The sequence below is a fragment of the Anas platyrhynchos genome, chromosome 15, assembly GCF_047663525.1.
Source record: "Anas platyrhynchos isolate ZD024472 breed Pekin duck chromosome 15, IASCAAS_PekinDuck_T2T, whole genome shotgun sequence".
NCBI lineage: Eukaryota > Metazoa > Chordata > Aves > Anseriformes > Anatidae > Anas > Anas platyrhynchos.
This window is the reverse complement of record NC_092601.1, coordinates 13,940,589-13,965,885: the sequence shown is the minus strand read 5'-3', so window position 1 is coordinate 13,965,885 and position 25,297 is coordinate 13,940,589. Positions and strand designations below refer to the sequence as shown.

Here is a 25,297-nt window from a genome sequence, read left to right as displayed (position 1 = left end):
ATCATTCAATATCAGGTTTACATGGGGATTAACCGGCGCTGGAACAGTCCAGAAGGCCATTCCGGCGCTTCCTGCCAGCTGCATACCTGCCAGCATAACTCTTTTATTTGAAACTTGAGCCATGCTTTGCCTTTCAGTAGCCATTTGTTTGGCTTCTTACTGAAGGTGGAGATTTCTAGGATGGGCTGGATGGAGATTTCCAGCCAGCCCTTCTGCACAGCTGAAAAAAGGGAGCAAGAAAGAAGACAGTAAGAGTGATGGAGGGACAAAGCAAAGAGGCAAGCAGAGGGGAAGAAGGGCAGAGAACAGACCAGAGAAATGGGGAGGAAAAATGGAAGAAAACAGAGGACGTGAAGAAGAGCCAGCTGGAAAATAGATGCATCAGTCCTGTTCAACAAGACCCATTGTAATCTCTGTGGCATTCACTCTTCAGAGCCTGTGTATTGCCTAAGCTAAGGCCAGTGCTTGCTATGTTAAATGGCCCAAAAAATGGCTTTGAGCTGTTTTCTGGGTGGATTTGGCAAATGCAGGTGATCTCATTTTTCCTTGTGACAGTTTCGGGGAGGAGCACTGCAGATTAGAATATTAATGACTCTTCATAATTAGGGAGAACCTCTGTCTTTAGGAAGATGAGGTTGTGCCTGACAGCTCAGAATTGGGGAGAAAGTGAACAAAGGAAAGTGGGGAGAGGGAGAAGCAGCGACTATTGAAATAAGAAGATATTAATAGGTTAGAAAAAGCAGAAGTAATAAAGACTTTATAGAACATGCCATCAAGAACCCTGCCAGTACAGAATTATTCATGTACATTTACTATTGTTTTTATCTGGCTCGAGCAGTAAGATTTCTGCTGCTTCCCTTGGGAAGCTTTTCTGCAAGAGAATAAATCTTAAGTTGGGAAAACTTCTTTGATATTCATCTTAAATTAGATTTTCTTAATTTTCTCCTATTACTTTGAGTTATGTCAAATTATGCTGTATTAAGTTGTCCAATCTTTCTGTCATATATCTGTAGGTGATTATCACTGTCTGCTTAAAAACTTCAGAACCATGCATGTTAACTATGAGCATAGTTTACCTATGATCCCAGTGCTGAGCTAACACATATGGGCTGAATTTGTTTTGCTCCTTCCCTATCAGCTCTCCCCAAGTGTTTTAGTGGTTCTGCAGGCTTGGTTCAGCTTTGGAGCACTTTTCTGGAGAAGAGGTACCCAGGCAGTGTGTAACACACCAGGTAGAGTCACATCAGAGCCAAGGGGATGGGACTTCATTCCCAAATGATGTCTTTGGGTATACAGACCAAACTAGCCTTGTTGCAGGATGATGTTGCAAACCAGGTTCTCCTCTACTATCTGTCAATCTCTTTCAGCTTTACCGTGTTCCAGCTTTCTCCCTTTCCTCAAATGTCTGTGTTTTGGAGCTCTTTTCCTTTGTATTTTAAGCTATATTTTCTGAACAGAAGTTCATGCTATTATTTTCTGCTCCCATTTCTAATGTCTCTAGACCCACTCTTTTTATTTTCCTCTCCTGGGAAGCATTTGTGGTATCTCCTAGTCTGCAGATATTATTACTGTCTGATTTGTAGCTGCTTCTAGAATAACCATGAAAATACTGCATAAGATCAGACTTGCACATATCCCAGTGAGAGTGCTGGTTGACACTCCTACAGAAACTACTTGAAGGGCAATAGAAGAGGTTATGTGGTATTCACATTCCTGGCCTCATGGGTAAAGTGGCTAGACCAAATAAAGCAAGTATAAAAGGGAAATCAGGAGTTAGGTAACACTGCATGCATGGTGGGGAATGAGAGGGTAATATTGGGCTGATGGAGGAAGGTGGGAAAGTAGGCAGTCAGCGTGTTCTCTCTGTTACATAGCCAAGAAAGAAGATCAATACCAATGGCAATAAGAACATGCTTTGGTTTCTTGTAAGAATTCTACTGCTGTTTTTTTTGTGTGTTTTGTTTTGTTTTTAATCCTATATTAGTGTTCTCCCAAGATCTCTTCCCCTCGTGCTTATGAAAGCTTGAGCAGGAAAACACACACAAGCAAAAATAAAGTGATGTTCTGGCCCCTGCTTGAGCGTGAACTATACATCTTCCTTCTGTCCTTCTGGAAGGGGAATTGGGATCTAGCTGTGCTGAGTGGGAGCCAGCCTCATGCTACATAAATGCAGAGATAGCTTCTGTGCATGCCTGGCATGGTGAGATGAAGCTCAGCTATCGGGTGGCTCCGGGGACCCTGGAGGCTGTTGTTTGTCTCCTCCAGGAGAGATGGAGGGCTGCAAGGAGCTATTCTACAGGCTGAGTTATGAGCCATTAGTTGGATCACCTTGGGTTTAACTGCATATGCTGGGAAATAGGATTTTAAAACCTCACCCACTAGTTCTTCAACAGGCTTTGTTTTCCCTTACCTATGTCAGTAGTATCATTTAGAGACATGGGATGTTTAAGTTATACATGAAGAGTAGTCCCAATTGTAGCTGAGTTTTGAGATAATAAATACACAAGACAAATAATACCACATTACAGATAATGATAATAGCACATTCAGTTAGTTCTTTCCCCTTCTGTTTTGCTTATGCACTTCTCTTCATGGTGAATTCTGTACCTCTGCTCTTAGTTTAGCCAAGAGCTAACACACCCATCGTCCTGCAGGAAGTGATGGGCTCTTGCCCTCCGGGCCAGCCGGGATGCCAGCAGTCCCTACCTTCCTGGGTCTTGTCTGCGTCTCTAAATACTCAAAGCTGTGGTCAGGCGGCACTTATGGCTGCTGATTACTGCTTCTTAAAATTCGTCTGTGTCCACAGTCATTTAAAAAGCATTTTCCACATCTGTCCCTGGGTGCCCCAGCCCATCGCGCTAAACCACCAATCTGGTTTTCCACAGCTGTCAATTTTGCTGGTCTAGTTTCCACTCGATTGTAGGGAGGAAAGCAACAACTGCGCAGTGTCCAGTTTTCCATTCTTTGTCTCATGGTGAGCTGTCAGGATTTGGCGTGGTTTGCAGAGCCTCCCCTGTTTGAAGTTCATTTTTTTCTTTTTGGCACTTCAAATGCTCCGGGGGCCTCTGAGGTTGAGAACCAGGTTTGTCAGACAGAGAGGTCAGACAGGGGTTAGTGATGCTATCTCTGAGAGGCCAACTGTCAGCACCACGCTCGGAAATTATGAAAGGGGTGCAAAGGAGGGAGACCTCGGTGGCTGCTGATGATCCATGGAGATCTGGGGGGAGCAGCAGCTTCTGCTGGTGCTGGGGCTGTTTCGGAGCAGAGGTGGCCCAGGAGTTGAGGCCCTGGCAGCCTCTGCTGATGCTCATGCTAGAAGCTGGAGCCATGGCCTGCTGAATTTGGTGGATGAAGTACTGTTTCTTTTGGTTGTTGGATCAGGCCTGAACTGAACGGTGTGTGTAGGAAGAGGGACGATGTTAACTGCTTAGCTATATCAATGTGCTTGAATCCAGTAGCCTTTCCCAAGTATTTCTGAATGCTTTGATAGCAAAGGGTGAAATGTTTCTTCTCCTTTTCCTTTGTATATCCCCACTTTCTCTGCTTCTAGCACTTACCAGTGCTCACTTTGAGGAGTAGAGAAGTGTCTTTTTCTGTGGCAGACACTGACATTTGCTTTTTTCTTTCTGGCCTATGAATAAATGCCATCTTCATTTCCTTTCCTTCAGAAGATGAGCATTATCACCTCTATGCTGTTCTCCTGCTTTGTAGATTTGACTAGCAGGCACCGGACAACCTTCAATATCTACCAAGAATTTATCCAGACAAAAATGATGTGGGTTGTCATATGGCACAGTAAACTACAGGGTAGCAAGGAAGACTCTGGAATTCCTCTTTGGTATCTGGGAAGGGTTTCTTTTCCGGTCACTTGTATCCCTGAAGGAGTTATAGATTAATTAATAATTTTTGTCTTGGTAAAGTTGCACTGTGTTTATTCATAACTGACAATATCTCTGACAATAATGTTTTCTGGAATGGCTGCTTAAGAGTGCCTTTCTGTGGTGATCAGACTTCACGTAAGCATAAGTTTTCTCAGTAATTTGTTACATAAAAAGTCTCACTAAACTGGGAATGACTTTGCTGGTGGCTGCACATACATTGATGGATTGTCTGCTCCAAAACATTTAAATCTTGTTAAAAATAATATGAATAGGTTGTTCAGCTGTAACAATACATACAACATTGTACATGATAAAAACAAAGGCTTACACACAAACACTCCTGTCATGAAAGAGGTTCTGACCTAAAACGGCGGGACCCATGAGGGGGCATTTTATGTTTTATCCTACTTTGTAACTGTAAATTCCCTTCTAGTAGGGCCTCATTGGTAACAAGATATATATTGAATTAGCTAAACAGTTAATTGATGAAACTCTGGCTTTAAATGAGTGCCTGTAAATAATGGATACAATACACCCTTGGTGTCCAGTAACACCAGTGAAGTCAGTGAAATTACACCAGGGTTGAATTTGATTCCTTCTGTCTTTGCTTATCAGGAATACAACTTGCCCAGACATTTTATGGGGAAACATTTGCCTTAGGCTGTTTATACTGGCTATGCTTAGAATTTGGAAGGGGAGGGAAAAAAAAAAAAAAAAGCAGCTGTAGGAAGAAAACACAAAAATACTTTGTGTAATGTCCTACCTTCTTTTTCTCTCTCCTTTAATAACAGGGCAGCACGCTGAGAAAGCGGAAGATGTATGAAGAATTCCTGAGCAAGGTCTCCATTTTGGGTCAGTTGCCCTTTGGACTTGTGTGTTAGTTCCTCTGTTAGACATGCTGGCTGAATGAATTTTGGTCTTTGATGGCGTGATGAAAGCCATGGTGGTCAAACAGGAGATCTCACAGTTGCATCATTTCCTAAGGAAAGAAAGTGTAAAAGGCCCTTTTTTAGGACTTGTTTTTCTCATTCTTTAATAAGCACTGAACATTTATGTTAAGGGCAAATCTTTCCTTAAATATGCCAGCAGGCGTGCACTGGTAACCTTTCAGTAGCTGCTGTTACTGAACTGCATATAGATAGAAGAAAAAGCAGTACAGAGTTATGAATTTATCATGAAGTCTAGTTACATCCTTTCAGGTGACAGGTGAGAAGCTTTTTCCTACAAGAATACTGTATTTAAGTGCACTAAGCAAACTACCCTCACAAATCAAAATGGACTGATTTTTTTCTTCTGTCTTTTACAGCCTCTGTCTCACATTCTTAAAACATCTGTTTAGCTTCTTGTCCTTGGATTTTGTTTCCCTTTGATTAATGTGATAGCCACGAAATTCGGACATGTTCTTGATGGCCTTCAGTAGGAAAAACAACAAACCCATAATGCCTGACCAATCAATCACCATTAGGAGAACAAAACTTCTAATAACGAGGACAGTGTTAGACAGTACAATGAAATGTTGATTCTGTAGGAGAGCCATCATGTTTCTACTAGGGCTATTTTGAAAAAAACAGTTGAGGATTAATTTCCTATATAATTAAAGTACTTGTATTACTATTTAAACACTTTATTTCATGTTTACTGTATTCCTCCATGATTTGAGCTTAGGTACCTGAAATATGAGAGAGTCTTAATGAAAACAGATCTGAACTTTTGAGAGGTTCTATGCATGAGATTTTCAATTATATTTGTGTGCTTAAAGTAGGCCAAGTGTATTACTCACTTACTAATGAAATTTTCATCATTTAAATGCTTTTTTTTATGCTTAATTTAAATCTTTCTAAATTAAAAGCTTAAATTATACTAAATTACAATGAGTATTTAAAGAAAACAAACATCTCTGCACCTGTACTAATAGGAAGCAATTACAACGAGACATCTCAAAACAATTTCAGAGTAGAAAGGTTATTCAAAGATGCGCTTCCTTAAACATGCGGTTTGCTGTATAATTGTATCCTAGTTTGTAGTATGGTTCTTCAATCTCAGTAAAAAATGGGTAAGGTTCAAGATTTGAACCTTTTTTAAGTACAGAAAAGCACTGGACAAAATAACACATCATTTCAGGAACTGTGAGAATTTAGGTGAAGTGTTTAAGGATCTATTTCACATGTCTAAATAGTAGGTGACAGCTGGAAAACTGCAAAGTATTTTAGAAATCTCAACACAGTACCGGGAAGTCAACTTCACCTCATGCATTATTGCGGTCAGAACTTGGTGATTTCTCACTGGAAAAATCTCTACCTGCTACATATTTTTCAAGGCCTAGTGTCTGTAACTAGCTACATAAATATAAGAATATATCTATTTTTAAATCTTAAGGATTTTTTAGATTATCAGTAGCTGCTTATCTAAAGAGATATAACTACTCCATTTAAATCTTTTCTCCAGCTTTTAATTAAATGTAAAGACATGAATTATATGTACTTTTTAGAAATAAAAAAATGGTCTACTTTATTTGATGTTTGAATTCAACTCTGCAACTAAAACTTTGAGAGTTTTATCATGTACAGACTTCTATATCATACTCTGTTTGCAAGAACCATTAACCAATGTATTTGTAGTGGTACAATTCCTTTGGACAAAAGAGAGACACTTCGTGACTAGAGCTGGAATTAGCTTTGAATTTTTCATAAAGGCAACTGAAGAAGAAGTTTAAAGGGACTCTTTCTTTTCATTGTTAATTGCTGAGTTCTTTCTCAAAAAAAAAAAAAAAAAAGGAAGAGAAAAAGCCTACTCTAGTCTGTATGAAAGAGTTTTATGCTTATTTTTAGTCAAACAGAGCACTTTTGAATGTTGCATTGACAATGTGAGCTTGGACTTTGATATTAATGTTTCTACAGCAAAGACCATAGCAGGAAAGAGCATTAGTGATTATAAGTGGAAAAAATATTAGAAATAATTATTTCTCAAACTACAACAGAAAGTGCGTAAAAATATGAAAGATAGATGTATGTGTGTCCAGCAACTCAAAACTTAACATTTTGTGCATTGTCCACTGTGATCTAGTTTTTTTGGGCTCAGTCTGCTCTTCTGAGCTCAGCCAGAAGGCTTTCTAAATTTTAGAGAACAACTCTCTCACCTTCCCACAATACTTCTAAGCAATATTTTGAACAAAACGGGAAAACCAGAGTCTGAGCAAACAACCTAAATCTAGTCTTGTTATCAGAAGCTGTATCTTGACATAAATTGTTTGGTGATTCGCAATGAGATGAGTAAGAATCAACAGAAATTTAGTAAATGAATTTTAGCCCAACTTCTTAAGACTGTGGAGGTTATAACATTGTGTTATCTGTTTCTTCTAATAACTTTTAAACCTGTTGCTTTTCTCAGTCACATCTGATAGAAAGACAGAAGTTCAAATACATTTCATTGGCTTGAATTCTCATGCAAACAGGCAGAAGAGAGAGATACAGATGAGCATCCTTCCTCTCCCTGAGAGCAGAGCAGGTAGAATTCACCCCTTAGCAAAGCCACTGGGAGGAAGCCAGCAGGTCAGTGAGTAGCCCAGAACCAGCCACTATGCAGACTGTCTTTTGCCAGGCAGGTATAGGGGATTTGTGGCAGCTGCAGGTAGGTGATAAGAACACAAAGGGGCAGGAGCTAGGCTTTACGAGTTCTTTTACTTATAAAATAGACTGTTAATATTTTCTTATTGAAGTTTACTTTGAAGTTTTTTTTTTTCTCTCTAAGTGGTGTAAGGAAAAGAAAAATAGCTCTTGCACTTTTGTGTGCATTCCCAATGGCCAAAACTGCAAATGGAACAGAGGTGCAACTTTACAGAGCTATACCTGGTTCCACTGCCACTGTGCTGTCAGGGACTTGCTCTTGGTGTCGATAGTTCCATATCTCACACATGGGAAAAGAGTCTTCTTTTGGATTAGCACCTTTCCAGTGCTTATTAAGAAGGCCATCAGTAACCATCTGAGAGCAACTCTGATGAAAAAACAGCAGGACTTGTTCTGGCATCTGGGTTTCGATGTGTTAAGAGAGGATCTCAGTAGTATCTCACAACATCTAGGCTGCTCCAGTGCACTGCAGCATCTGGGCAGTGCAGATCAGACCACAGACTTGGGGAACTGTCAACTTGTCCTGTCCAACTTTTAAGATTATTATCTGGGTGATTATGAAAGTTTAAGGCACAATGAATAAATTCATTTTCTCAATTTGAAGTTTGTACAAAGTGCATGGATGAGAGAAATGTTTCTTTTGTAACAGAACCAGGCATATCAGAGCTGTCAGTTTAGATATGAATCTTCAGCCAAAGTAAGAATCTTTTTATAATAAAGTTTTATGATCTTCAATACTTTAGAGTCCTTGGACAAATGGGAGCGGCTGACAGTGGCTGATGCACTGGAACCTGTCCAGTTTGAAGATGGAGAAAAAATTGTTGTGCAGGGAGAGCCTGGTGACGACTTTTTCATTATTACAGAGGTAAGTTTGGCATCCTGATAAACTGTGTCTTTTCCTGGTAAAGATCAAGACGTATTATTAAAGACATTTGGTTTCAGTTTAATGTCTTGCTTCAGCATAAATCTGAACTAATTCCATTCAAACCAGGAGAATTACTCAAAATTCAGATGAACTCAGACACCAGTTCTGTGGAAATACCTTATGTGAGTGGAGGAGGACAATCCCTACTTTCCAGGAAAATGTAAGACATGGAGTTTTGAGATGTGTCTAGTGTCTTTACTGTTTGAAGGTTTCTTTTCGACTTAATTTTGCTTTTGTTCCAGATTGCCAATACTTTAGCAAGGCTGGCCAGGCACACAGTGCATTGATCTTTGTTCCCAAAGGGACTTACAGGGGAAATCACAATGAACATCTGTAGACTGGAGCAGGAGACCTGATCTGAAAATAGATAATTTGTTCTTTGTTTTGCCTTAAATTCAGTCCAAATGGCTGAGCCATTTTCTTGTTTACTCTCACACAAGCAGACAGATCTGTCAGGCAGCTGAAAATACTGACATCTTTTTGGGAGATTATCTGACACTTCAGTTCCACTGTTTCACTTCTGCAAACAGATGCTGATGGGATTTTTCCTCCCTCTCTGACATAAATATTTGGGTCTTCAGTATCTCACACAAATACTTAGACACTGTGATGTAACAAGTTATAAAAAAGGTATTAGAGAGACTCAGACTAAGGATAACAAGCCAGCATTAGGATATGATTGTGTATGTATTGAAGTAGGAGTTTGGGGCATGGTTTTCAGTGCCAGCTGGGAGTGTTCATACCCAAATATATAGACTGGGAGTGGCTGATGTATGTCTATGTGTGACAGTTCAAATGCACATCTCTGGCCAGATGTTAAATGACCAGCAACAAGGCAGTGATGGCATCACAAGGGGTGCTGGTAATCTGAATTCCTACCAGTGGGAGATGGGTCAGGTGGATGTAATGAAGCTGGTGTCATTGTGTTGCCTTGGGAGGTAGTTGTATGTACAAAGAATGCATCTCTGGTTCCATCAGACTGCTGTGTTGTGATGTGTTTTTTAGGAGGAAAGAGACGATACCCTACACAGATGGTGAAGGGCTTGTACAGCACCCATTCCAAATGGCTTAGAGGCCAACAGGTTTTCCTTTGCTTGCTACTTATCTGTGAATTTTTGGACAGGTGCCTCTATCCAAGGCAGCCAAAATTTGGTTCATAATCAATATATGATACTTAAAATTCCATTCTTTCTTCCCTCTTGAGTGTTGGATGCTGGTGCTGAAATACATATTTGATTTATGAACATAGTTTCTCTTCTGAAATAACTGCACCTGCATAGTGCACAGCTACACACTTGAGGAACTTTAATTGTGATGAGCCTTCAAATCAATAGTGTGAGAATAAAACCAGACTAGATACTAGATAGGGATTTTTTTCATTAATAACATTTTTATTACATAACAAAAATTTAGGAAATAATTTGTTCCTTTAGAAATTTGGGATTTTTATTCCTACAAGAGTTACTAGGTGTCTTGTTATTCCTTGCAGCAGCATGAGACTAGGAAAACCTGATTTTCTTAGCCATCAAAACCCATGTGGAAAATTGGCAGCCTGCTAAAGAATTACTGAGGGCCGTTATTTTCTCCCTCTAGAAGGAACAGCTGTTAAGACTTGAATGGGTAGAAAAGTATTAACACTGTGTACTGTGTAATCATAAAGTATCTGCTCACCTCAGCGATCCACTATAAATCTAGCATAGTTTCTTACTTTAGAAATTGCCTGTATTTTTCTACATTAAAGAATGAACATCCAGTATCAATTATTTCTTGTGCTGCAGTAGTATTTATGCCTGCTCACCTGTAGTTTAAAGTTTATATTTTAAACCCGGTTTCACATGAGTTTGCATCTTTGATGTTCAATTTGTCTGCAGGATTGCTGATGAACCCACCAGGAACACTTTATTCCACAAACTTTGGTTGAAATTAATTTTGGCTGGTTTGTTGTCACAACATGTTGAAAAGTCATTAGCTTCTCTCGTATATTTATTGATGTTTGTGGCCTTATAATCCAAACACTACAAATATAGCTAATTTGTTAGGCTGCTACGTGTGCAGAAACCATTTCATATATCACCAGAATGCAGCCTTCTTTGGAGTACAGTATGTCCAGTAGTACAAAGCTGAACTTTCCCACAGAATTTTTGGGAAGGATTCTTATTTATTATAAAACGTAGTTATTCATGACATGCCTTAAACAAATCAGTTACCAATTTCTAAGGTTTTAGTACAACTACAGAGATTACCAGCATCACACATACTGGTTTCAAGTGGGATCTTGTGACTTCTATCATAAAAGGTTCTCAAAGACACACAGGACTTATGGATTTTAAATTGTTAGCACAGTTTTCTATGAACTTCATAAATTGCTTATTTCTGGTTAGCCTGCAATGCTGCCTTCCTCTGTGACATCCTACGGGATGCTGTCTTTTAAGTATACTGGTCCTGCAGGAGGAAACAGCCTACAAATGAATTGGCACATTCAGGCAGACTGAAGTGCAATTTTTAAACACCTTTTTAAGGGGAGACTTACAGATTGACCAGCAAAGTAACTCCTGATTTAAACTAGAAATACCATCCTGGTTAGTACGGAAAAGAGTATTTATTTTCCCTGTTCTATCAAACAAGCAGATTCACCTTTTCCCTTTTTTTCTTAATATAACCTTTTTCATGGCTTTCTGTCCCGCATCTGCCTCCAGTGTTGCATAGATCACGGTAGGGTGCAGGCTGTTTGAGGTGCAGGATGTATGCATGAAAATGCTACGTGGAGGCAGAGGCTGCAGCATGAGCTCAGCCAAATTATTAGAATAACAAAAAATATGCATGGGGAAGAGCTACAGGAAACCAGTCTTGTTAAGTCCACTGCTCACAGTGCTCTTTGTGGTCATTTTTTGTTAAAAATCTGATGAGAAGAGTATTACCCTGAGATTTAAGGACTGCAAGATTTTTTCTGCCATGCTAAGTCTTCACAGGCAGCAGTAAGATGTTTACCAGTAAGTTGGTTGGGTGTTTTTTCATTCAAATGTTAAGCAGCCTTCAACAAGATTTAGTTTAAATATTTAAAGGCTGCTATTTTTTCCAGTGATAGAATTATTTTAATGTTTATACCATACTCCTTAATTTGAAGATAGGATCAGAAGTGAATGCATGCTTACAAAAGCAAAATAACTACTTTTGTGAGGTTGATTTACTGCACTTGAAACTGGTAATTAAGAAAAGAAAAAAGAAGCAGCCCTGCAGTTTCTGTATTTTCAGATATTTCCAGGTCTTATTTTCCCACTATGCTTTTCACACAACAAACTCGGGCTTTCCCAGACCAGACAGATGTGGAATGTATCTGTTGGATTCCAAGGTCATGGAATTATCCCATATGAGATTCCTGGCACAGAGGTGAAAAACTTTAAGCACCATGAAACAATTGTTGCCATAAAGAATTATATTTTGGCAAGCGTAAATCATAACAGATGTACAGTTTCTAACAAATACATTTGCAGTTGTATTGTACACTGCCACACTGTGTAACCAACGGTAGGGAGGATTTATTCATCTGACTTCAGATAAAGCAAATATTTTTAGCTAGCGTTTTAAAGTGGTAGCTTGCAAAGGCATGTGAGCTTTGCAGAGTTAAATATCCCAGAAAATGTTACGTCCCTTTAAATGAAATGCCATTTGAACGAGGGCTGATTTTTTTTCCCCAACTCGTGCTTTACCACTGACTTCAGTTCAAGCAGCAGCTCAGACTAGTGTGGTAGTTCTATGAAACTGGAAAGAACTGAGTTTTTTGCTGTTGTCTAGGTTACTGAACAAGGTAGTGACAATAGTATTAAAAATAGAGGTTAGGATCGTGTACCATTCTGTAACTTCAGCTTCAAACTTGGCTCGGTGGCACTGCACCTTGGAGAAAAGTCCATAATGCAGCTACCGAAAATGCTGGGATCTGCAGCCGTGAAGTGCCCTGCTGGGTTTTCCAGCTCCCAGCCCTCCCTGTGTCAGATCACTTGGATCTACTTGTCACTGCTAAGCACCATATACGACACACAGTTATTGTCATGGGACTCTGCTGAATGTGCTCGGGGAGTCTTTTAATATCAGTTGCATTCTGAGAGCTCACTGTGCCTGACCAGTTGCTGAAGTGCTGCCAGATGGCCCCAATTCTCCAAAAAGTTTGACATGGTTTAAGGAAAATGCACACACACATGCAAACGTGTGCAGGTGTGGGACGGAAAAACAGCAAAATTGTTATGATAATGCCCTCCTGTGCCCACGGAGGACAGCTTGTAACTGTCCTTTAAATGTGCTGTCCGTAGCCTGTCATCTCCTAAGAGGACAGTTTGGTTTAAGTGGTGCATAAAGCAAAGAAATAAAACTGCATGAGAAGCAAAACATTTCCAATTAATAGCTGGTTGAGCTGCCCAGCAATAACATGCAGCAGCCTAAAAATAAAAGAGCTAAAAATAGAAGATAATTGGCAGGAGAAAATTCAAGGAGAAATGGACCCATTGTATCAAGCAGTTTCACATTAGAATTTTTACTTTAAAACATTTAAAAACCTGGTATTTTTAATTGTAGATTAGTGTTAGTGACAGTGGGTAGTTCCAGCCTCCTCTGTAAGTCCTTTGTGAAAAGCACTGAAAAAAAGCTTGGGATTTGTGTTCTTTATTGTTTTCCTGGTGGCTAGAAAGGAGGCAGTCAGGGCCTCTGATTTTCAGGATTACTTGTATTATCAGTGCAGCCTGTGGGCAGATTGTTACCCACCCTGGGCCTCTGCTTCCACATCAGTGGGAGTAATCCTAATGACACTCCATAAAGGTGAGTAAAAGCTTCATGGGAAAATGTATTAAGTGTCCACTAACACTGAAACCAGGGAATGGGAATAGCAAGATTGGAAAATAAGAGAAAATTTTCACTGACAGTGCAGAAATCCTTCCAAAACTGGTGCAGAGAACTGCCTGACTGGTAGAAATTAGTCAAATGAATTGGTAATAATTATTGATCCAGCCATGAGTAGTGCTGATCACATTCAAAACAGCGTTGAGATTCCTGGGGAGCTGCTAGTTGTCATGCTGCTGTTGACATTTCAAGTCAGAGCCACTAACTGGCTCCAGTCTGGGCAGGATCCACTGTGAGTTATTGTGACTGCTGAAAGCATGCTTGAGATACTGTCCTGTAGGTGAAATCAGTGTTTCCAACCCTGCTGACACTCTTGGCATGCTGTGGAGGGCCTCTGCAGAAAAGCAGTTCAAAGCTTCATTAGGTGGAACAGTGTTTGTAAACTCTTTGTAGCATGGTAACGTGAAGGAGAGGAGGAAGATCCTTGGGTTAGCTAGGAAGGGCACTCTGCTCCTTACAGAATTGGGCCTTTTTGTAGGAAAAGTAGACTTGAGTCTTAAATTGCACAAGAAGCATCTGAAGATTTATGATTTAAAAGCTCTTCAAGAAAGAAAAGAAAGAAAGGAAAAAAAAAAAAAAAGAAAAATAATAGCCCAATTGTTTCCTGCTTTAAATTGTTGCTCTTTGACATTCTAACCCAAGAGAGACCCCTTTGGCAACTACCCCTACAACAGGCAGGAGAACTACAAAGTAAACTTCTTCCGTATGGTTAATGAAGTCACTGCCTTAGGCACACTCTGCTATCACACCTGATAATCTCTTTAAAAACACAGTGTGATTAATTATTAATTAGGAAGATGAATGTTGTCTAGAAAAGGAGTTTCAAAGGCGACAATCCGAATTGCTTAGTGTTACCAGGATTTTGTTGATACCAGGTATGTTTGTTAAAGGCAGTCTGCAGCAACTCCTAATATGCCTCATAAATAAAATATACCTAATAAGCAGAGCCAGCAGTCACTGAGAGCTCTGCAGTTTGCTTAATTTCAACTGTGGAGACATTGTTTTCTGTAGGACTCTTACAGGAAAGGTAGACTCAATTTTGTTGATATCACCTGGCTGTACTCAAACAACAGCGCTTCCATTGGCCCTGCATCAAAGTTCATCGCCGTTCAGGGTGCCATTTTTAATGGCCAGCTGATGTCAAAGATAAAAAGGTAGGTGCGGGATTGGGTGCCATCCTGCCTGGGGATGGAGGTGAAGTATTTTGCCATGTCAGTGACTGAAACGCTGGTTTAGTTCATCTCTGGTTGAATTTGCTTTAAATTTGACTTCAATGAGCAGTGGATCAGGCTGTATATGTATGCAATCTTCAGCGTATACTTATCTCTCCTCTATTAGAAAAGGCCAAAATTTCATAGTAAGCAACTGGCTGCTCCACTTCTTGCTCCCAACTGCAATGGGAGGACCTGTCAGTGACTGCAGCTTTTGGTCCTTCCAAATCTTTCTCCAGCCCCAGTGATAACCATGGCAATGTAGGCACCTCCTGTAAATTCTGCAAAATCTGAAACCACAGAAGTGATGTATGCTGGATCATTTTCTTAACATTTTTGTGAGATTTCAGATTAGCCAATATTTCTAGTCTATTTTAGAACTTTGCAGATTTTGTTCCTCATTTGTGGCAGAAACCAGGACAACTGTATGTAAATTCTCTGAGTTGCTATGAACCCAGAGATTGGAGAATAATGTATAATAGTTTAAAAATGTATGGTTATAAAAGTACTGTCAAACCCAGTCATGACTCAATCTCTAGTCCACAATCAGAATTAAGTCCTTTTGCATCATCCTTCTCTAACAGCATTCAGTTTAATTTTTATATTATAAAAATGAAGCATTTTTAAGAGAACTCTGATGGGTAGGAAAACAATGTGAAAGTAGCATCCCCAGCCAACATTTAGTTATGGAAAGAAAATTCTCGCCTTGATTGGCAAATTCATGTGGCTTTCTGTAAGCATATGACCAAATAATTTTGAGAGACATAATTACTGTGGTATATAATCTATGTAATCTGTTTACCTACTTGTTTTATCTTAGGTACTTATCTATTGGTCTTACTTGAACATCTCATGAACTCCATGGAGTTGATGCTCACGACACCTGTGTGATGAGGTGTGTGAGGCAAGCTCCACATTACATGTTACGATCTGAAGCACGGGCACAAGAATTAAGAAAGCTCCTCATTCCTGCTGAAAAAAATCAGTGGGAATTAGGTGCCTTGGAGGTCTGGATCTTCATGCTTTTGCTCACAGTAGGTCTAAGGCAGAGAAGAAATGTGAACTCTGTAGCCAGAATCCCAGGCTACCGTACTGACTGACTGTCCTTTTTCCTTTACATTAAATTTTACAGCCCCAAAATGATGGGTGCTCTTTTCTACTGCGACTTATGTGGAAGTCGTTTGCACTTTGTATTGCTGACTGAAATTTGTTTATTTCTTCCCTTGTTTTTGTATAATAGTCTTTCATAAATCAAAGGTTGGCAAATAATAAAAACCCAAGATTATTTACTGGCTGAAGGACTATTTGCAGTGTCTTTGGCTACATAGTTCAAAGGATTCGTCTTCTCTTGGAAAGTAGCCCTAGAACTGCTGATGCTTAGCTGTAAAATAAAAGCCGTCCCAGGAATGATGCTATCAGCAGTCCCAAAGGGCTAAAATGGCAGCTGAGGAGTGATATGTTAGTGGTCTTCCAGGACACTACGACTGAGAACATTGCTTATGCCAGCATCATGAGGTACATGCAGGACTGTGTTACTCCATCTCACTCGGACACTGGTAAACTTACATCTTAAAGCAAAAATATGAGGAAGAGGCAGTGTGGCAGTCTTGTTCTCAATGGTTTAAAAGTAACCTCTTTTCATAACCTCTCTTTGCACATACTATACCCAGTGCAAAAAAATGCATATGAATGTTTCCCCAGTTCATTTCTGTCATGACAGCTTGTGTAGGAGTCTTCAGTCTCATTCAGTTGTAATTTAAAACATCTGATTTGTAAACCCATAAAATGTAAGTTTTAGCTGGAAATTCAGCCACACCCTGCCCTCTTAGCGCTATAGGGTATGCAGAAAATGGAAGATGGCTTGGTGTGCAAAGATGTAAAACCCAGTGTTAATAATAGTCAATTTCATGCTTAGTACTTGTGTGCTCCATTTGAATTTTCATTAAAATCAGTGCTAGGTTTTCTTTGTGTTCAGAACCAACTGTGACTTTCTACGTACATAATGCTTGCTTTAAGGCATGGTTTTGGTTTTGAGTCGTCTCTCTTTAGTCTTGTTCAGTAGAGTCTTGCTACCATGGAAGTCTGTGGAACCAGCAGAGGTTCACAGGTAATGAAATGCCTCTGTGTGAGTCAGGAGAGCAGCCCAGGCTCCTTACCCCTCTAGGTTTTCAGGAGGTTCTCAGGATTCTTATAAACAATTTGGCATTGAAGACTGAGTACTACGAAGGCCTGTTTCGTAGTACTTTCTCAACATGACCACAAACATTATGATCTCCATAATAAACTCCCGTTTCCCCTTCCCCCAGTTTACTCCAAGTTTTGTTTCTTGCTCTGAAGCTGTTGCCCTAGCTGGCCACAGCTGCCAGCCCAGCCCTGGTCACAGCATTAGTTATGAGACTTTAATTATGATGTCTGTCTCAGACTTTTGCTTGGTCTGGTTACTTCAGTATCTACAGAATGTTTTCACAAAGAAGCAGATGGTGGTAGGAGTAATTGGGCCGTAAAACAACATTAACAGCTAAAAACGATTTTCACCAGAAAGGATTTCGCGGGCAGGGTGAAGGAGGTTCAGCACTGTTTTCGTGTTTTCTCTCCCTTGCATTCAACACTGCCCATTCTGTAGGTGGTAGCAGGCAGCACTGTCTGCTTCCAGGACATGATAACTGTAAGGTCAGTCACAAATATGAACAGTTGATGAATAACCCATTATAGAGTCACTTTTATGTTGACTCAGTGGACATTTCCTGGCTTCAGAGAGAGTAAAGATAATGGCTAGCTTTGTAGAAAGAAAGAATCTCTAAAATGCAACATTTTTTTTCCTTTGTGACTTTTATTGCTTTGTAGGCTGACATGTCAGAGGGAGGAAAACAGTGCATTGTTGCCAATAATCCACAGCGCTTGGCACAGACAGTCTTTAAAATCTGGCACTGGGATGAATATTAATTCAGTTGTTTTCCCACAGAAGCTACTGATTAGTCAAGGCCAAGTATCCCTGAGATGATTCATTAAAACCAAGCATCGGAGCCCACCTTGACTGAGCAGTGCACTGCAGCAGGTGGACTGAATATGTAGTAGAAGGGGCAACTAGAATTCTAGAACAGAGCGAAGGTAAAAGTGCAGATGGACACCAAAGTCCAGACTATGGTGCAGCCACTTCCCAGCTTTCTGCCAGCAGCAGCTGGGCACAAAGCCAGGATAACTAGCCACAGAGGATTACACCCCAGGCAAGGGGCTCCTCCCATGTCTAAGAGCTGCTCTCGTCACCCCTGTGTCACCGTCCCCTTGCTCCCAGGCTTCCCAGTGCCAGTTGGCAGCTGGTGGTTTGGAAGAGGCATGGGACTACCACGGCCCCAAGTCTGGGAGGCTCAGAGGCCACTGTGACATGCCCTGTTCCGTGCTGCTGCCTTGCTTTTTTGACTCTCGATGAAGTCTTGAGGCTACCAGCACTTGGAGGTGCCTCTGTTGGACTCCTGAGAGATCCTAGCTATGCTGCTGCAGCTAAAGGGCAACATTTTGAAGTCAAAAGACTATAAAGCTGAAAGTTTTGATTTTGAAAAGCTTTTCAACAAAAAAGTCTTAATGAATAAATCCCAAATTTTTAATTCTTTGTGCAAAACCACTGTTTCACCTTCACGCGTGAGGCAAAGTACACTTTGTGCAATACTCTGCTTCTTTTGGTTTTGCACTGTCTTTATTGGTCTCTGCCTGAATCTTGTCTTGTTCCATCTAATAACGTTTCTTTTACTTCAAGGGGAGTACATTTAGGTACAGGACAACTTTCATGCAGGCTGCCATAAAGAAATAATGAAGGGAAAGATTGCCTGAGATACCGCAATAGGAGGATGAACAAAATGATCTAAAAGGTCTTCCCATGTCAAATGTCTACAATTTTAAATAGTAAATGATCAAGGCAAAGGCATTTCCTGGTGATTAATGACTGGCTGGGTGTAGTCATGTCTGGGCCTTAACCCTGGCCTCTTGTATATCCCTAGGAAATGCCCTGTGGCTCAGTTGTTTCTGCTGGTTCAAGCTACACTTGGTTTATGATTGATTGTCATTTTTAAAAGTACCTTTATGTTTGTCGCTATTTTGGTGACTGCTCTAGACAGCTTTGTTCCTCTCTCTCGGGTGTGGATGTTATTCCTAAACCAACATAAATGTGCCTAGATAGCAGAAGTGATGGAAGCTTCGATATGCACATGGTAGTCCTATGCAGGTGTGATACAGCTGGTACACACGGTGAACTGCGTATTGTTTAGTGTCAAGCATGGCTGTAGAGCTCACGTATAGGATCCATGCCAGCTGGGAAGTAATGTTTGCTTCCCACCTTTGCTGAATTGCAGTCCGCATTAGTGTTGTTGGCAATTAAGGCCATTAAAAAATATGATGAATTAATGTTATAAAGTTATGATGATTACATTATGATAATCATGTACATCATCACTGGAGTTGTTGCAGTATAAAGGCATTTTCTACAGTGCTGCTCTCTCTCAAGGAGGTCATAGGGGTACCTCAGTGCTCCCATTATTACCATAATGCTGCCCTTTGAGCTCATTTGACATAGCACTGTTAAATCTTAAAGATACTCCCAAGGTGCTGGCTTTCTGAATATCTGCTGAAATCAGTGGCACTCAACATTTTTTCTAGAGTCACAACTGAATTAAAAAGACCGAATGTGCAAAATATTGTGTATTTGTTTTCGAAGTTGGCAGCAGCTCATGTTTCTGACTTGGGCATTGTCTCTTTCACTGTAATCTATGGAGATCCCTAATGGATGGAGAAAAGAATTCACTTGCTACAGATAAGGAAACCAAACAACCAGCACTTTTTCACTTAATGCAAACCTGGGGGCTGTTCTTGCAGACATTACTTACTAAATAGCCAATATAACAGGCACATCATAAATGACAGTCATAAAAGTAAAGTTTGCCAAACTGGACCAAAGGTTTCACATCAAAGACAGATGAATTGATTTAAATGATCATTTTTAAAGTGGAGGGTGAAACAAGAGCTGACAGATCTCAGCAGGACTCACAGATCCACTAGGCAACTGTTATTTCCAGGATTTTTGTAGCATCAGGAGCTTTTGGCCCTTCTTAATTTAAGCTAATGATTTGGAGATGCTCTATGGGTGATTTAATTACGTGCCTGAACCAGTGAGTAGGCAGATATGGTTCTGTAGCTTATTGTCCCTGTAGCTATGGCAGTGTAAGAACATTGCCAGGACAGTGTTTGTAGGTAGGAAAATGGTATCTTTTATTAGATGTATCTGGAGAAATAGACAACTGGAGGAAAGGTGTGTGTGCCCAAAAGCATTTCTCTTTTTTTCTAGCTAGTTGGTCTAATAAAAGATATTACTTCCACAAACTTTGTCTTGCCTGCAATTAAATAAAATAATCACAGATTCACACCGTGTGAAAGATCTTTTAATTCATTTCATATCTGCTATTGCTTCCAGTAAAACCAGTAGGAGTCTTTACATTGAGTCCCGTGTGATTCGCCGCATGTATAGGAACGTTTTATACCACTGCACAGCCTCTTCCTTCGTCTTTTTAGCGCAGATTTAATAGCAGCATATAATGAGGGCTTGTGTTGCTGGGGAGTGAAGGGAAAGTTATCTTTTCAATGTGTGAATTATGGAGTGTGTGGATTAACAAAGTGAGAAAGAGCAAAGGTATGTTCATAATAGAAATTGATGGAGCTAATAGCAATAACAGATGGATAGGCCTGACCTTTTTCATCGCTAATTCTATAGAAAAACTACTGCATTGCTCTTTTCTAGTGGATTGTGCAGAGGAAAATGAAATAAGCTAGAAAAACTTTCTAAGCTCAAAACTAGGGTAGAAGTACAACATTGTGAGGACATGGAGAAAAAAACTGTCTGCCATGCTTTACTTTAAAAATAAGTGAAAAAGTAAAAAATAAAAATGGAAATGGAAATAGAAATAGTAGCTTATTGCTTGTAAACATTCAAATTCTTTTCTTCAAGATGTAGAATTTTATTTTGTATACTTAGTGTATCAAAAGGACATAGACATTGATGTTGCATCCTATCATCAGAATAAATAACCATTCTTCAATTTTAATAACGATAAATATGTCTCTTATCACAGATGGAACCTCACTGAATTTTTTACTGATTGCTTTATCTTTACACTGAGAGCTTTGACTGGTGGAAACAACATCAACAAGAGTTGGTTTAACTTTTAAACCAAAAAGTTAAAAAAAGCAGGGCTCATTTCCCTGCCCAACCCCAGCCACCCTGCCCACCCAGGGGCCACCCTGCACAGCCCACCCTACCCAGTGGTACCCAGGACACTTCCATGCCAGCGCAGGGGGGATCCCATCTGATCCACAGAGCTTCCTCTGCTGGAATAGAGGGAAGACTGCAGGATTACCCCTCTGACCTTGTTGAACGTTTGCCTTTTATAACTAAGCTACTTAGGCCAATTCCTGGCTACAGAATTCATACTTAAATATGAAGATAGAGCTCCTGACAAGGAGCTCTTACAAGGACATGCTTACAAGGACATGCAGGATCAGGCATGGGAATCTTCATGTTGACCCAGATGGGCCACTGTAGGATGTCCTACTCATCCCTGCAGTCTGATAGTTTAAAAATGAAACATCTATCAAAATCTTATTACTTTGGAGAGGATGGGAGCTCATGGATTATAAACCCTAACTTATTTTTTTGTATCTTAAATTATGCTGCTGTATCTAAGCCATAAATTTTTACCAAACAAACTGCTGATGCATTTGAAAGACAGGAATAAATACTCTCAGTGCTGTGACAGAAGCGTTACAGAGGGAGTGAGCAGGTGCGTGGGGTGAGGATGGCAGAGAGGTGGTGATGGCGCATTGCTTTTGGAACTGCTACTCTTGTTGTTTTTGCAATAAGATGCCTGTATTTACTAGGAGCAGAGGAGGGGAGGTTAATGATATCGGTTCCTGGGAATACAGGCACTCCCCGTGGCTGAAAGGGAATATTCCTGGATCCACCAAAGATCATTTCACTCCCAAGTGTCTGCGAGGAGAACGACATGCCTGTCTGCTTTCAGTTTCATATCATCACAAAGTGCTGATTTATTAAATGGTATCAAACTTCTTCACAGTGTTTGAGCATGTACTCTGAAAGTTTTGCTCTGTGGCGTAGGAGGCTGAAATGACTATCAGGGTACAAGACAGTATTTTAAACTGAGCAGCACTAAATAGCCTGATCCTGAAAATCTGGGACTGTGCAGTTTATTTCACAGAGACTGATCCTGCCAAGTTTTGTGTGCCATTTAAGGGGAAATCTTTTCCGTTGAGACCAAATGCTTTTGGTGGGTGAGAGTGATAAGCCCCTTCAATCCTTACTAGATAATACTCATACCTCCTAGGACAGGGCTCAGGAGGTTTATTCAGGGCTACCATTTATATGAGGCAGGGTTTGCTCAAGCACAAGAAGGACAGAAAGCTCAATAACTGCATTGGAAAGATTTGACAAGTAAACTAAAATGAAATACAGCCATGAGGCCTGTGATGGGAGCGAGGGTAGGGGTCAGCACCTAATTCATTTAGTATGAGAACTTTGGTAGTGTGTAAATATTAAGGGATTGTTTCTGTATTATTTTATTTTTGCTCTGCTTACACTGCTCATGTACAATTGGACTCTTCCTCTGATGCAGTTAGAATAACGTTGTTTCCAGAGATAAGATACCTAAAGTGAAGGTGAGGCAGATAGATAATTATAAATACATCTTCTTTGTTTCGTGGTGTGGACGGTCTTCCCGTGAAGGTCACTGTGACAATGCTCCAGGATGTACTTGTGGAGCTGGTGACTTTCGCAGAGAGAGGCCAAACGGCGTAATCAGATCTTACATCTGGGTGCTCGCTGTCAGGGTTTCAGGAAACTTCTTTCGCTCCATGATAGACCTGTTCTCACTGGGCAACGGGAAAAGCCTATGTGACTGTTAAAACAAGAGTGGAAAAATATGTATCTGGAATATGCATTGCTTTGTCCTGCCAAGCCAAGTGTTTATTGTGGAGGCCAGACACATCTGTCCTCCTCCAACAGATAGCATGGTGTTTCTTGGATTAAAAAGGCCGACTGTAGTGGAACAGTGGAAGAAATTGCTTCAGAAGACTGACTTATTGAAGTCCTATATCATATGGACCCTGTCAAAAAAATATTAAGCACAATAAAAGCTGACACTAGGGGAGATGAAAGCAATATTGCTTGATATTGTGATTACCTTTATGGCAACGTGCTCAAGATGAGCAATGGGGAACTGACTCTTTTTTTCATTTGACCTGGGCAGTCAATATGATTACTTTGGGGATTTTTTTGTTGTTGTGTGTAATAAAACATCTGTAATAAAAGTTTTTAAAAAAATAGTTTTGGGAAAGAGAATGGAGACATGGATTGCAGACAGCTATTTGGGTCAAGGGGTTAGGTTTTTGCCAGGCTCCAGATGGGGACTGAGTGGAGGACAGGGGCTGGAAGTGGTTCTGAAGCTGATTCTGACTCCATTGCAAAAGCAATAAGAACAGCATTGAGTTAGGCCCATGCACTGCACCTGATCTGCAGTTTGTCCAGAGTGAGATTGATAAGCACATTATTTATTCCCTGTATGAGGTATTTCTTGAGAATTCTGCTTAGGAAAGTGTGTTTGTTTTTAAAGCTTGTGGTAAGTGCAAATAACAAAATTCATTACGCTATCTTTGCATTTTCATCCCCTTTCAGATTTACTGGAAGATCTTGGAAAACAGCAGCTTTGGCGAAACAATTTAGTTATATCAAGGATAAGGAATTCTTGCTGGAAACTTGACAGGCACCAAATCACTTTCTTACATGCTGTCCTTTCAGTTACTTTTGTGGATGTCCATACACTTGCTGTGGACAGTTTTATGTACACGGCAGGTCTTAACAGCAGATAAAACCCCAAGCAACTGCGACCAAAAGACCAAAGGCAGCCTCCCTTAATATGTTAGCTTATTTCTGAACAACTGGTCTTGAAACATCGCCCAGCTCAGGTGTCCTTGCTCCTGCAGGTTGTGCCAAGCACATGGTTCTGTATCTTATGCCATCAGATGTCTGGTATATCAAGAGTGAAAGCATTGAAGCCAAGAGTTTTGCAATTGTTTTCAAAAGGACTAGGATTTACAGCCCTGGTGTTTATTCAGTATTTTTTTAATGCTGATACGGCATGTGGCTGGTGGAGTGGAATGGTAAATTGTCATGGCCAATATAATGTGGTGACAGTCTGATATCTACTAATTTATACTAAGCACAGATTACTGCTAATGGGCAAAATAAGACATTATAACTTCTACTGTGTCAGATTAATTTGATATACATCCAAGTACATATAAAAACTATCAGATGCTTAGCACCTTTCAAACAGTGCTTGCACATTATTTGATTTTTGGCTCTGGTTCCTGCCATCATCAGAAGTAATTTACCTCTTCATTTGTGTAGCATAGAAAGGTTGCATTATAAATTAACCTAGAGAGTGCCCCAGCAATTCATAAATTATATGGGCTTAAAAATAACCCTGTTATGAAATAGGACATGATGCAATACAACAGTATTACAGCATCTTAGCAGTACTTGTTCAGAAAAAAGCAAATTATGATAATTTGCTACATAATAGTGGATATTCCTGGGCCCCAGGTCCTAGAAAAACAGAAGTCAGACCTGAAGCAGCCTCACATTGCTGTTCAGATTTACAGTTCAATGGCAATGTTCAGGATCCTATGGGGCATATTTAAACACAGCACAGAGGTGAAGGGCTGGTTCTGCAGGGTGCTGAGTGCCTTTAGCCGCACTGAAGCCAAGGAGCTTGAGGTTGCTCAGTGTCTCCTTGAGCCCCCATTGTAAACTGAAGCATACATATTTATTTCAATGCAAGGAAGCTGAAAGATGTTTGCAGCTGTCTCATCTGCACTGAACACTCAGCACTGGAGGGAGGTTTGTGCTCCAGGCTGGAGTGGTGCTGCAGCTGGTTACAGGCACCAATAGTGCAGATGAACAGAGCAATGCAAAGCTTGTGTGTTAAAGTAGGGGGTTCCTGTGATACTGTCCAATAACTGGCATCTTCCAAGCATAGGTCACTTTACTGTGTCTCCACCACTTCCCTGTCCAGGTTGTACCAGCTCCCAGATATTACTCTCCAAGCTGAAAATTAAAAAAAAAAAAAAGAAAAAAGAATTTTTGATGCTTTCCAACAGCACCTAAATTCTTCCTCTGTTTTGCACTGTTCTTGCAGCAGCATCAGGCCACTGTCAAAAAAAATGGGCTCTGCAGTCTATTTAAAAATCTTGTTTTATTAAGAATCTTTTTAATTTCAGTTAAAATCAAATATGTTAACATTTTGCCTTTGCCATGGCTTCTGGTGTAGACTCTGAACATAATTTCTAATGTCATAGTAATTTTTTTTGCAGAAAGCAGCTACCTTCTCTATTCCCCTACAAAAACGTTGTGCCGCAAATAATTTAAGATTTCCTCCAGGTTAGAATATTTTTGCATGTAAAACCCCTTTGAAGGTTTAAATAGACTGTTACTGAGTTTTGACATGTATTAGCACGTGTTAAGCACTGCAGTTATTAACAGTCGTGGAGACAAGACACATTCCATCTCTCAAGTGACTGCCTTGCAGGTGTCCAGATCACTAAAGGCCATGAGAAGGCAAAGACACTAAAAAAAAACACTTTCTGTTGCAATTAGCATTAAAACTCCCTTTACCAACAATCTTGGCAAGAAAGCCAGTTAACGTTCAGGTGAGG

At 40.2% G+C, this 25,297-nt stretch overlaps 1 protein-coding gene across 3 annotated transcripts in view; it reads left to right on the top strand.

Moving 5' to 3' along the window:
- Positions 1-25,297, top strand: part of PRKAR1B (protein kinase cAMP-dependent type I regulatory subunit beta) — a 101,321-nt gene that overhangs the window by 72,782 nt on the left and 3,242 nt on the right. For all 3 annotated transcript variants that reach the window (XM_027469234.3, XM_027469236.3, XM_027469235.3), the window contains exons 8-9: positions 4,673-4,733; positions 8,248-8,369. In XM_027469234.3, coding sequence (XP_027325035.1) covers positions 4,673-4,733; positions 8,248-8,369 — 183 coding nt within the window. The remainder of the gene's footprint in view (positions 1-4,672; positions 4,734-8,247; positions 8,370-25,297) is intronic.